A 13997-nucleotide genomic window follows, 5' to 3' on the forward strand; every position below is an offset into this window, starting at 1 on the left:
AATAGTGATAACTACATGCTCATAGTTCCACATATAGAGGGGTGCTCCTTGGGGGAGCCCCCAAACACAGTACAGTTCCATAGGTTTTAAGCCAGGGGCTTTCACACTGAATGTTACTATAACCATATTGTTTAGATCAGGGGATTTCAACCTTTTAAAAATGTGTACTCTTTCTGTCTGAAACCTTCAGCTCGGAGAGATTCTTAGTGCCTGTACATATAATTTTAAACATTACAGTTATGAGACAGGCGCAGTCCCTGGTTTACATCCTAATTATTCATGAGTGCTCCCATTTAAAATAGGACAAGTAAACTTGTCCCACTAATTTCAATAGCACTATTCATGAGTGACATTCTAGATGTAAGCCACTGATTGTAATAGCCAAGTCCTCTGATCAGGAGGCAACATAAATGTCTTCCAATTGCTAATCAGTATGTGAGGGAAACCAGAGGGCTATGATTACCCCTTAGCTTTAAAATTATCCCTATGTGCTCATGGGAAACACTGGTTTAGTTTATAGTGTGTGACAAGCAGTAAGTGAAAGGATAGATCAGACCTACAGTCCTTGATATCTAAAGCCAAGCTAGATAGTTCAAACTGGGGGCAGGGGGAGTAAAAATCTTTATCACCCTTGACTCAGAATTAACGTCGTTTATTCAACTTCTGTTTTCTTTTTCTTTTTAGCCTCCTATAGTGCCGAAGGTATCAAATGATGGTGATACATCTAATTTTGAAGCTTATCCTGAAGATGACTGGAACAAAACACCTTCAGTACCTCCTAAAGATTTAGAAATTTTCAAAAATTTCTAACGGTGGGACAGAACACATTTGCTGAGGTATTGTTGAGGCACCTTTTGTCACCACTAAGTTTTCTGTTCTTTGAAAAGCATTCAAGATGCTTTTGTGACATCAGTTTTTTCGCTGCTTTTGTGTTAAAGTACAAGTGTGACATAGCACCTAGCATTTTCAAATATTTACTGTGGTACTTTATAGATTGCTGCTGTTTATAAATATTAAATAATATTAATATTGTTATTGTTATTGCTGCTGTTTTTTATAAAGCCCTTTAGATGATTTTTGGCTTAAAGGAGGAAAGGACATTTAAAACACTTTTTGTACCAGGAAGGAAGGAAGGAAGGAAGGCTGAACTACTTGTGTTCATTTTATTAGATGTGAATACAATGCATTAGACCCAGGGTTTTATTTGAAATCTGAATGTTATTTGAGTGATCTACAATTAAGTCTTTGTAGTCTATTTTTATAAATGTAAATAATGAGCAATTCAAATATCTACCACACTTAAATTTGGTAATGAAGAAACTGAACTCTTTTATTATTTATTTGCTAGAAACTGGAAGAAGATTGATGGATGTCATAGTTGGGAGCTTGCAAAGAAGAATAGAAAATATTAATGAAGAATTTCTTTGAAACAAAAGAATGTTACTACATTATGCACAGTTCTTAAATAATTTTTGAAATTGAGGGATAGATGATACTCATATTTTTCGTTGCACAGATATGGCATATTGCTTAAGTAAACAAAAATGATGAAGCCCCTACTTTGAGGTGTAGACACTGAAAATTGTTATAGTTTTTTAAAGTTTAATGCTTAGTTTTACTTCTTGCTATGCCCAAATCTTTTTTGCATAGTTATCTCATAGACTAACTTTATAAGTTTATACTAAGATTGTCATTTAAAGCACAAATTAGTATATATGTATATAATGAAATCAGTACAACTAAAGCACAGAAACTGTGCAGAAATGTAAATTTTTGTACTTTACAGAGTCTATGGTTTTTATTCTTAAATGGTTTTCAAGATGCTCTCTAGAAGAAAAAAAATCTTAAAAGGATAAATAGGTTTTTCAGCATCTTCTATACATTTTATAATTCTTTGTAAAAAGAAATATACAAGTATGTTTTGAGAAAATTGTGAAATTTCCAGTGCTTCACTCTTGCAGCCATAATACTTGAAAGCTGAAAGATAAAGGGGCTTGCTTTAAAAAAAACACACAATACCTTTCGACTGCATCACCTTTTTTGTGTGAAACCTAGTTGATGTGTTTTGCATCTTGATGACTACAGACTATGTAAAGTGATCTGGCTTTTTATTTTATTTTATTTCTGGAAATCATGGTAGGATATATACTGCAGCACATGTTGCTTTAAAAACAAGTGAAGGTCTGTTCTCAGACTTTGAGTCATTGCACTTGCAGGCACCTGATGGTCATCTATCCCAACCCCTTCCACCCTAATGCTGATTCATCAGTCACTTGATAACTACAATATCAGATGTCTTGATATGTATAACAGTCATCACAGAACAAATTTCTTATAACCTGGCATTGTCTCAGACATGACATTATTCATACATCCAACTGAGAATAATCAAATGATAAATCATCAAGTAATGAATATCCATGTGTAAACCAGTTCTAAAGTAGTATCTTCCACATCAGTCCTCCAACCCCATAAATTAGCACACCTCATTCAATATGTACTTTTGGAATAAACCAGAAAATAGAGATTGTGACAGGAAGAAGTAGGTATTTACCATATGCTAGTGCTGAACTAGGCATTTTTTAATGTGGGACACCTAAACCTATTATTACTATATTGGGGTTTGACCTTACTTATTTCTGACAAGTTTGAACTGACTTGTGTTTAAAAATAAAATTTCAGCAACTCTAAACTCAAAAACATTTCTGTTACATTTCCCATTCTCTCAGTTACTCAATTAGAAAACAACTGCAACATCTGTAGGTGCCTGCCTATGTACGTCTTTAGAAATGTGTTCTTTATTAGATGTGTTTCAATTGCTTATTCTTCTCCCCTGTCCTGGTAAATCCTTATCTTTAAGAGACTCATCCATACATGATCTATACATTTAAATATTTGTCCAGGTTTCTTGTCTTCTGATCCATGGCTGTGATCTTTTGAACCTGCAACTTTCCAAGAATCACGGCTTTCACTTTTGTAGACATTACAAAAGCATATTTCTAGACCACATTTTAATAGATATGGTCTTTTAGAAGTGAAAGTAGCATCCAGGTGGGTCTTGCCATTGCTAGTGGATAAATATCGCAAGCATTCCATTTACTCTTATGCCTTTTGAAATCAGCACGGAAAACCTATCAGATATGCTGATACTACTTCTGCTAATTCTGAAAATGCAACCTTGGTGTGACTTGAATAATCCTTCCAAGAGTAAACTTGCCAAATGTGACTTTCTGTATTCCAGAAACTTTGCATTAGATGTGCAGTAAACAAAGGCCCCTACTAATAGTATACTTTCTGTTCATTCCCTGAATTGAGCAACTTAACTACTGAATGCACCCCGAGGAAGAAAATGGCTGCACTAAGCCAGTCCATCTACTATGTGATTATAATCTTTGTGAATTTATACATTCCTTCCTTTAATTGAATTACATTATTGGACTCTCTTGTAAAAAAAACAACCAGAGATAGTGTTTCTAATAACATTAAAATGTTGCAGATAATATTTTGAAGCATGGGATACTTAGACTAGAAATAATTCCATTTTTAAAGGCATGTTGAGTCACTAGAATCTTAGTCTTGCTGATAGGATCAATCTACTAACAAGTTCATGTGTTGCCTATCCCTGCTCCCTTTCATCTATCAATTTACTCATTTTATTTCTATTGGGTTGCATTGATAGCTTTGTAAAGGCTGCTAGAAGTTTCAAACGGAACCTGCATGTTTAATGGATCATCCATAGTATAATAAATTCATATGTTCACTTGACTGCCAAGCCACTGACACTGTACTACTTCTCATTTAAGTTACATTTTAACCTGGAGTTTCCAGTTGTTGAAAAGACTATTGCTTTTTTAAAAAACTAGCTAAGGTTAGACTAGAGTTGTGGCTTTCATTTGGCAAGTTAATGATCCATGGAGATCAGTTATGTACTATAAATTAAATTCTACCCAAGAACAAAGTTAGCCTTCAGTATATGACTGACAGGTACAATGTAGAAATACAACTTCTCTCAAGATTTTGCAACAATGTAAAGGCACGGTTCTGCATCAATTCACATGGCACTGAGAATTGTGCACTGAAATCTGGAGCTTTGCTTTCAGTTAATTTACCACTAAACTGGGAGTGGCGGGGAAAGGTACCTCAAGGAAAGGACCTACCAACTAGTGTTGCACTCACTGGGTTGTTCCTGTAACTTTGTTTGCTGTTTAGATAAGCAACAATTGGCATGTGGATTAGCATTGTCCCTGGGTGGCTTGAAAATGTCAGCTTTATATAATACACCTTGAACTATTGTCCAAATGGAAGTTACTAAAGCCTATTTTTGAGCAATAGTTGCACCCAATTTTTAATGTCAGAAACTGGGAGGGGGGAATAAACCAACTCAGAGTGATTATGCAGAAATGTTCACATTTGACAAAGTGTTGTCATTCTGTAGCAGTTTAACTACTGATCTTTCCTGTGATTCATCTTTACTAATTATTTTCTAGAAGGATATGCATCCCCTGTGTGAAATTCTCAATGCTAAGCTTTTGAAAACATAGGGTTGGACCTATGTAAAGAGAGTCCAGCTCATATGACTCTTCTTCTATTCACAGAAGCAGCTGTCACGAGTGGAGTGGTCAGTTGGGATCCAAATTATAGGGAATATTAAAATTGCCTCTTTAACGTTTTTGAATGTGAAGTGTAACTGCACCCATTTCATTTACTATTGCAGCCCTGTGTCTTCCCGCCACCCCCTCTTTTCTAAATTCTTTAGATTCTTTTATCACCACTAACAGTGAAACTTTGACATTTTAGTTCACTTTCTGGGCTGGCAAGAGGTTTTATGTACAGGCACCCCTTCCCTCATCCATGCTAATGATGTGATTTGTGAGTGGTGCACTGCACACAAACCTCTTATTTGTGTGATTCTTCCCCCAGAGAGAGAGAGAGACATGACATGACATGACATGACATCCATTCAGTTGCTACTAAACACATTGCCCATTCACAAATGTACATAAAACCTCACAATTGCAGTCACTAAAATATTTATTTTTGTATGTATATAAATATATATTATTGTTTATACGCTGCCTTTCTGCATATCTGCACTCAGGGAGGCTTGCCCTTGATATGCCCATTCTTCACTATGAAGTCAGTTGTGCTGCTTGTTATCATGCATCATACAATCAGCACAGCAGGCCATGTACTTGGACTACTTGATTACAATAAGATGATGCGCTCGGTAAACCCATCAAAAGGTCAGTGCATATCATACTAAGGAAAACACAGTCAAATACCAAAAGTGAACACCCTAGCCTCTTCTAAATCAACCTACATTTTTCAGACTCCTATTGATTATTTTTATTAAGAACGAATCCTTCTTTATGGCTATTTTTATAAAAGCTTTTAAAGGAACTTCAAAGAGAACTCTTGTGTTCATGTTAATATCAAATTTCTGTGATGGATCAGAGGGCAAAACCAAAATAAATTGCCTATAGGAACTTTTTAAAACTGCCCAGAATTTGGATCATTGGCAAATTGCTCTGTAACCTAATATGATATTGTGATTTAAATGGAGTACATACCATAGATTGACCTGTGAATTTGCTTGATTCGATGAAAACGTGTGCTGTTGAGCTTTAATCAAGGTGATCTGCTGTAGAAGAGTGAGTTTTAAATCTATCAAAATGTGGGTACTACATTATGTTTGAATGGATGAACAAATCTTGGAAAGCAAATAAGAGATGAAATACAGTAAGCCAGTCTTCTTGCCATACAGGAGAGTTGAGGCTCGGTACTTCCTATATTACAGAATTTTTCAGCTTTCAAGAACTGTAGCATGATTCTTTTGTACTGTACTGTGTACAGATTTCCTATATTTTGCACTTTTCTATGGCAAACAAGACAGCTTTATAAATATTCTCTTGTACAGTAAAAGATAGTTGCATCCATGTACAAAACCAAATTGAACAAACAGACTTCCAAGGCTGACAATGTCAGATGTTGCTTGCTAGCTCTAACTTGTGTATAAGTACTGTACAAATACATTACTCAGTTCTCATTGCACAATCAAAATCACTGTGATCTGTAAATAAAACTTAGTCCAAAAAATCTGTGCTGTTTAATTTATATAATAACTATCAGTTCTGAAACAATTTAAGTTTTATAACTTCTGTTTACATATAATTTTCTTCCATGAATAACTGATTTCTGTACTGGCTTCTCATGAGGGCGGAGGAAGTGTCTTAAGTATGTGATATCAAGTCCTCATTAGGTTGGTGTTCTATTTCTTTGCATGCATCCTCACAGTATTACCACTAGTGCAAATACTGATTTACAACATTTTTTTGCCCTTGGCTCTCTGACCATTTGTGGTGGTTTACAGACAGACTTAACAAAATATAAATAAACTCAAAATCAACATCAGTGAAGTCCAGTTTTGCTAAAGCCCAGAGATAAACTCAAAACTGCAACTCAGTTGCCATAAGGCAGGAGTTCCCAATGGCATACTAGCACCCCTAGGCTGTTTGAAGGGCTCCCAGGGGTACTGAGAGCCCTCCTGCCTCCCCACACTGCATCCAAGCTATTTATTCCCCATCTGAGAATTGGCTTAAAGGTGACGGATTCTCAGTGAGTGTCCACTGCAGAAGGGGAGGGCAAAGGGTGAAGACCCCCTTCTCTGCTCCTGACCAACTGGCTATATATGGAAGTTCAGCATACTCCACCCCTATCTATATCTATATCTATATAACTATCTGTCTATCTATCTAAATGTTGGGAATCCCTGCCATAATGTATACATCTTCTTTTGGGCCCTTTCAGAATTTCTATGTTTGAGCTTCCCACTTAGTTTCATCATAATTTACCTAGCATAGCAACATACAAGAGTGGAAAGTAATGGTGATCTATGGTTTTGTGAACATACAAAGCCACTTATACTGAGTAGGCGTGTGTCCGAACCGGTCCGGCGGCCATTCTATAGAATGGCCGAACTGCCGGACCGGTTCTGCCCTGGCTGGTCCGGTCCGGGTGGGGGGGTATTGCTTTAAGGGCGGGGAGGGCTTGTTTACCCCTCCCGCGCCTCTTTGCCCCCGCCAGTGGCCGTAATTTACTGTAAAATTGGGGCGCTGGAAACCAGCCGCCCCAGCCGCCGCCGCTTCCGCCGCCCCTCCCCCCCGCGAGCAAATTAGAGGGGAAAAAGGCTACTGCCTACAAGGAAGGGCTACTGCCGCCCTGCCGCCGCCACCCGCCACCCCCCCACGAGTGCTCACCAAGTTAGAAGCCTTTAGAGAGGAGCTCGCGAACAGAGCTCCTCTCTTATCGAAGCCTCCGGCCCAACTGGGGCCTTGGGCGCGTGCGCACGCGCGCTAGAGCTCTTCTTCCACTAGAGCTTTTGCCGGAGGCCCGGTCTACCCGCCGGGAGGAAGCCGGGTAGACCGGGCCTCCGGCGATCGGAGGCCCGGTCTACCCGGCTTCCTCCCGGCGGGTAGACCGGGCCTCCGGCAAAAGCTCTAGTGGAAGAAGAGCTCTAGCGCGCGTGCGCACGCGCCCAAGGCCCCAGTTGGGCCGGAGGCTTCGATAAGAGAGGAGCTCTGTTCGCGAGCTCCTCTCTAAAGGCTTCTAACTTGGTGAGCACTCGTGGGGGGGTGGCGGGTGGCGGCGGCAGGGCGGCAGTAGCCCTTCCTTGTAGGCAGTAGCCTTTTTCCCCTCTAATTTGCTCGCGGGGGGGGTGGCGGCGGCTGGGGCGGCTGGTTTCCAGCGCCCCAATTTTACAGTAAATTACGGCCACTGGTGGGGGCAAAGAGGCGCGGGAGGGGTAAACAAGCCCTCCCCGCCCTAAAAGATAGGCTCCCCTTTGGTGCTGGTCCGGACTGCTCCGGACCATGCACATCACTAATACTGAGTCAGACCTTTGGTCCATCTTGGTGGACATTGTCTCCATTGACAGGAAGCAATGCTACAGGCTTTCAAACAAGGAGGGTTCTTTTGCAGCCATACCTGGAGATACTAGAAATGGAACCTGGTACTTTCTGCATGAAAGCATGTGCTCCATGTCTCAGTTATGGTGTTCTGGACTGTATGTGTTGGATAATGCACTTTCTATACTGGTTAGCAATTCACATTCCAAATATACATAAATGGTGATTTGCTGTTAGCTTTGGGGCTGATTTTGCAGTGGATCAGCAAACATTTGTTTCCCTTTCAGCCAATGTTCTATACCTGGTTGGATAGCTGATCGGAGGTGTGGTAATGCCATTTTCAGTCTCTCACTCTTCAGGTGTTCAGTATTGTATTTTTTCCCCTCCCTCCCCTGATAGTGTACAAAAAGTAATACCCCCCCCCCCCACACACACACAGGTCTCCCTGGCTCCCCTTTCTGAGAAAAATCCTCCTGGAATTCAGCAGCTGATAAACTTTTGCTGTCTCCCCTGACTTCTCCCCGCAAATATATATCTCAAATACCTCTCAACCAATTGGCTACTGTGTGTTTATTCAAACTCTTTGATAAAAGTGCTGAGAAGAAAACCAGGGGTGTGCATGTGTGTGTGGTTGTGTTTATGTGTGTGTATGGCAAAAGAACTGCACTCTGATCTGAGACCAAGAACAAAATATTGGGCTGAACATGTGCTCAGAGACATCCCATTTCCTAATTGTGTGTGTGCGTGCAATGGGACTATTGTTAAGAATGCTAGCACAACTTTGTGTAAACTTTTTAATAATTGGTTTTTATTTCTCAAGAATTGTTACAAATTCTGTGGCTAACCTGGGTTTCTCCAGTATTCTGCAATGGTAAAATGTGAATATTAGTTACTTTTGATCAGGTCTTTGTTCTATTCTGCTGGTCAGGTAAGGAAAGTTTAATGAAAGAATCTAATCTTTTGTATACATAGATTATGTAAGACTCATGGGGTATTATAACTAACTGGTTCTCGTCTCTGCCATTTTGAATCTAGTTATGTCCCCTCTGCCACCATTCTGAGTCTTGCTCTAGTTGACAAGTCTCAGTAGTGTGTCTGTATTTAAATAAATTTAATTTCAAGCAAGTGGACCTCAGTTGTGGGGAAAAATGTCGTTCTAAGCAGAACTAAGTAGAGCCTGCTTTCCTTTAACATGGTGACTTTTAGGATTCCCTACACACACACACACACACTCTCTCTCTCTCTCTCGATGCAATGAATTTCGTTCATGTCATTTGCACATGGACATACAAGGTCAGACTTTAGTGATCTCAAACTTTTTCCGTTTAGAAAATAGGCTAAAAAGTAGATCACATAAGTAAGCAATCTGCCCCTGGTCTACAACAGTTATTGGCTGACTTCACAAGGCAACACAGGAGGTTCGGAAATACCCATTTTGCTGCAGGCGGGTAAAGCACCACTCATGATTGCAGAACAGGGCTCCTCCACTTGTGTAATTGTGCAATTGCATTTTTGTGGCATATATACATTATTTTGAATGTACATAGTTGCACAAATGTGCAGTGGTGCAATTTTAAGGAGTAGAGGATGTTGTGAACTATACCTGGTTTCGCACTCTGTATATGCTCAGAGGGAAAGAGGGAAAGTCACATCATACACAAATTGAATTGGTTCTTGGAGATGGTGACCATGTAGGATCTGGGCGCGCAAACAGAGATAGAGAGAGACACACTCAGAAAGTTCAATGGGCCTTATTATAAAAAGCTGCTCATCAGGATAAAATAATCCACATTAAAAACATGTTTCCGATTCAAGGTGTAGTGTAATGTGCCTAACTAACATATGTGTGTGTATTAAATCTTCCTAGAGCCTAATACAATTCAGATATAGATGGGAAAGTGGGGGGGAGGCTGAGAGCTTGGCATGGTTTGGGGAGATCAGGAATTAGTAGAGGGACAAGGGGAAGGGAGAAGAAGGGGAAAGGATGAAGGGATCCAAGGCTTGTAGAGGCAGCATATTACCAGGATCAGAGGCTTGAGAACGGTGGATCTTTCAGCTGAAGAAGCGAGGCTTCTGGCTTGAGACAGGAGCTTTTGGATCAAGCATGCAGTTTGCTCAGAGCACGGCTGAGAGTCAGAGCACCATGGCTGGGGAAGTCTTGACTTCTCACTGCACAGTAGAATAGCAATAGCACTTACATTTATATACCGCTCTATAGCCGGAGCTCTCTAAGCGGTTTACAATGATGTAGCATATTGCCCCCAACATTCTGGGTACTCATTTTACCGACCTCGGAAGGATGGAAGGCTGAGTCAACCTTGAGCCCCTGGTCAGGATCGAACTTGTAACCTTCTGGTTACAGGGCGGCAGTTTTACCACTGCGCCACCAGGGGCTCTGGATCGCCTCTTCCCTCACAGACCAGTTGAGATCTGGGGTGTCAATTCACCCTGAGTCCAGGTATTAATTCATTTCTTAATAAAATGGAACTAGACACAGGCCTAAATTCCATATAGTTCTGGGTTGGTAGCTCTGGGTTGAATGTTGGGGTCCCCAACAAGGATGAGCACTTAACTGCAATGCTGTGAGCACTGTTTTTAATGCTCATGTGCAGTTCGGAACTGCCTGCATTGCTTTGCACATGTCCGGCACTGACTTTAAAAATCTCTGAGAAGGATGGCTAGCTTACAAATTCAAGCCAGAAACACAATATGTTTACTGTATTACAAGATATGTTTTACCTATTTTAAGATATCAGATCAGACATTTTGGTCTGCTATATTATTTATGAAAAACTACCAGATTTTCTTTTCTCCCTGTTGCCTTTTTTTCTCCCCCTTTCCTGAAGGTGGGAGAGAACACCTGAGAAAGTGTTGGTTTTAAAAATCAGGACATAAAAATATAACAGTCGTGTACTGGGGTTTTTATTTCTTTAAAAAGAGCTTTTGTATGAAAGAAAAATATATATTGGGATGGCTTTGAAACTTGCTGTTATCCAAGAGGAAAAAGATCTTAACTCCTGATTTAATGTTTTAATGAAATGTTGATGGAACGGCCTCAAGGGTGATTGGTCAGCACCCCCAATTCGGGGGAATGTAGTTCAAAAGGGGAGACAGTTCCAAGCAGTATTAATTTGTGCAAGCATCTGAACTCAAGAAACTGGCTTTAGAGGTCTTACCTAAATCAAAAAGTGTATTGGAAGAAAAATAATAAAAGCAATAAGACTAAGTTACTAGGTGGTCCTAATATAAAGGCAATATAAATATGTTTACAAATAGACTATTGTAAGGCACATTTAGCTTAAAGTTCCAGAGTATGTGTACATTCCCAGGCGAACAAGAGAGAGATGCTAAGAGAGGGGGAAGGGGGAAGTTTGAATCAAAGTGATTTATTTATTTATTTATTTATTCGTTTTAAAATATGTATACCCCACCACTCCAGTACACTACTGCTCAGGGCGGCTCACAACAATAAAATAGATACAATGTAAAATAAAGGTAATCAAATTAACCAAATTAAGTAGACAAAGTTAAAAGTCAGGCTAAAAACCACAATCAGTATTAAGTTTCCAATTAAAAGTTCTTTTAAAAGCTAAAAATTGAGAGTTATAATAACAAAAGAACCTACCAGATATAACCAAAGATGGACCATTTTAAAAGCCCCTTTAAAAATAGATATTTTTGTTGTTGTTTTTTAAATTGAGGGAGGGAGCATGGCGAAGCTCTTCAAGGAAGGCATTCCAAAACCGAGGGGTCACAACTGAAAAGGCCCTGTCTCTAGTCCCCGCCAACCAGATCTCTGTTAGTAGTGGGGTCATGAGCAGGACCTGAGACAATGAGCAGAGGGCCCTAGCAGGTTCATATGGGTGAATGTGATCCAACAGGTCCCCCAGCCCCAAGCCATGTAGAGCTTTAAAGGTCAAGACCGGCACCTTGAATCTAGCCCAGAAGGAGACCGGTAACCAGTGAAGCTTCCGCAGGATGGGTGTAAGTGCTGCTCATGAAGCAACTTGCACCCACAAGCATAGCCTTGCAGCAGCATTCTGAACCAGCTGAAGCTTCCAAGCAGTCTTCAAAGGCAGCCCCACGTAGAACACATTGCAGTAGTCTAATCTGAGTGACTGAGGTCAGGTCTGAATTCTCCAAGTTGGGTTGCAGCTGGCGTACCAGCCGTAGTTGGTAAAGGGCACTTCACACCACCACCACCTAGGGATGTGCAACTGGTTGGGTTCAACTATTCGGGGTTAAACTGAACCACCCCCTGTTCAGTCTGACCCCTGACCAACCGCCCACCTGGGGGTATGCAAGGTTTTTTTGAGGGGGGTAGGTGTGTGTTTTTTACACATCTTAGAGGAATTGTCTAAGGCGGGGGGGGGGATCTGCAGAGGTTCCCTGTCCCCCCGCTGGCCTCCCTTATTTAAGAAATCAAGTCATGGGTCATGCCAAGCCACACAGAGGCCCATTGCGCAGGCGCAGCGGCCTCCAAAATGGCCAAAGGGGAAAGGCTGAAGAGCAGCCGAATGGCCAATTTCTTAAATAAGGAAGGCAGGTGGCAGGGGTAGGGGTACCTCCACGGACACACACACACCCCACCACCTCAGACAATTCCGCCGAAGAAATTAAGTGTAAAACATCTTTAAAAATACTTCTTGACCACCACCACCCCTGAACCAACTGGAGGGGGCGCTGGACCGAACTGGCCCATTCCAGTTCAGGTCCGGTTTGGACTCAAACCAAACCGGTCCAGCTGTTTCCGTGCCCATCCCTACCACCACCTGGGCCTCCAAGGATAGATTGGGGTCCTGAGAGCCGGACATCTGCTATACCGTACCTGTCTAGGCAACGGGGCTTCGAGCAGAGGGAGACTCACGTCCCTCAGGGACAGCGAGGTGGAAGGGTTGTAAGAGTATAAGGAGAGATGCCCACGAGAATGGCTTCTCAGCAGACCCAGCTACCTACACCTGCTAGGTAACCTGGCTGAAAGGGCACATGGCCCGATCCAGTTAATCATTTCATGATCTTTTGAGGTGGCAAGAGAGCATAGGGAATGCTCAATAGGGTCCCAGTTATAGCTTACCAGAGAGCACCAATATGGTCTTGCTGAAGTCCTTGTTGCAGTGGAGTCCCAGGTGTAACACACGAAGCACAACGATGGTCTGCAGTTGGAGTCCCAAGCTGGAAGAACAAGGGAACACAGAATGGAGTCTCCAGAGGAAGGTCTGAGAAAGCACACTGCCTCGTGGAGTTAGGGATACATATATCCCAAAATGTGCCTTGGGGACACATTCCTAGTGTCATACTTTGCTGACTAGGAGAGCCTGGATGGGCTGGTTCAGAATGCATTGTTTCTGATCATCCTTCCTGGGTAAAATGGTGTGTGAATAGCCTGTTGGGTTATTTGCATGGGATTCGAGGCCACATCTCAGGATTGTCTGTTGGAGGTGTCCAGAGAACCGTATGGTTCAATTACTATGGATCAATTTCAATTGTTCTGGTCTGAGGATTTGGACAGGCTGCTTGTAGGGGTCCGGCCAACCACATGTTCCCTGGATCCTTGCCCATCATGGCTGATCAGAGCTAGTCAAACAGCTATAGCCGGGTGGGTCGTGGGAGTGGTTAATGCCTCATTGTGGGAGGGTGCTGTTCCACCAGCTCTTAAAGAGGAGATGGTGCAGCCCCTCTTAAAGAGGCAGAAAGGTCCAAAAGAACCAATAGACCCTCCCTCTTTCCATTCCTTGGTAGAGATCATCCATCAGGCTGACGAAGGCTGTGTCTACCCCTTAGCCTGTTCTAAAGCCACTTTGAAATGGATCTAGATAATTATTATCATCCAAAAGTGCCTAGAGTTGATCAGCAACCACTCTCTCAATTACTTTGCCCGCCCAAGGTAGGTTGGAGACTGGCCTATAATCATCCATCACTGAGGGCTCAAGGGCAGGCGTCTTAAGCAAAGGTCTCACAATTGCCTCCTTCAAACATGGAGGCATCCTACCCTCCCTCAGTGAGGAATATATGAAGTCATCTAGGCCATCTCTAACAACCTCCCTGGTAGATGTTTTAAGCCACATTGGGCATGGACCCAAAGGACAAGTGGTA

The 13997-nt window shown here is 41.7% G+C and overlaps 1 protein-coding gene across 1 annotated transcript in view; it reads left to right on the top strand.

Moving 5' to 3' along the window:
- Nucleotides 1-1783, top strand: part of PRKX (protein kinase cAMP-dependent X-linked catalytic subunit) — an 86503-nt gene extending 84720 nt beyond the window's left edge. The window contains exons 8-9 of the mRNA XM_053311911.1: nt 685-836; nt 1349-1783. Of these exons, the coding sequence (XP_053167886.1) occupies nt 685-810 (126 nt within the window). The 3' untranslated portion in view covers nt 811-836; nt 1349-1783. The remainder of the gene's footprint in view (nt 1-684; nt 837-1348) is intronic.
- The last annotated feature ends 12214 nt before the right edge of the window (nt 1784-13997 follow it).

Source organism: Hemicordylus capensis, chromosome 3, assembly GCF_027244095.1.
Source record: "Hemicordylus capensis ecotype Gifberg chromosome 3, rHemCap1.1.pri, whole genome shotgun sequence".
NCBI classification, from domain to species: Eukaryota; Metazoa; Chordata; class Lepidosauria; order Squamata; family Cordylidae; genus Hemicordylus; species Hemicordylus capensis.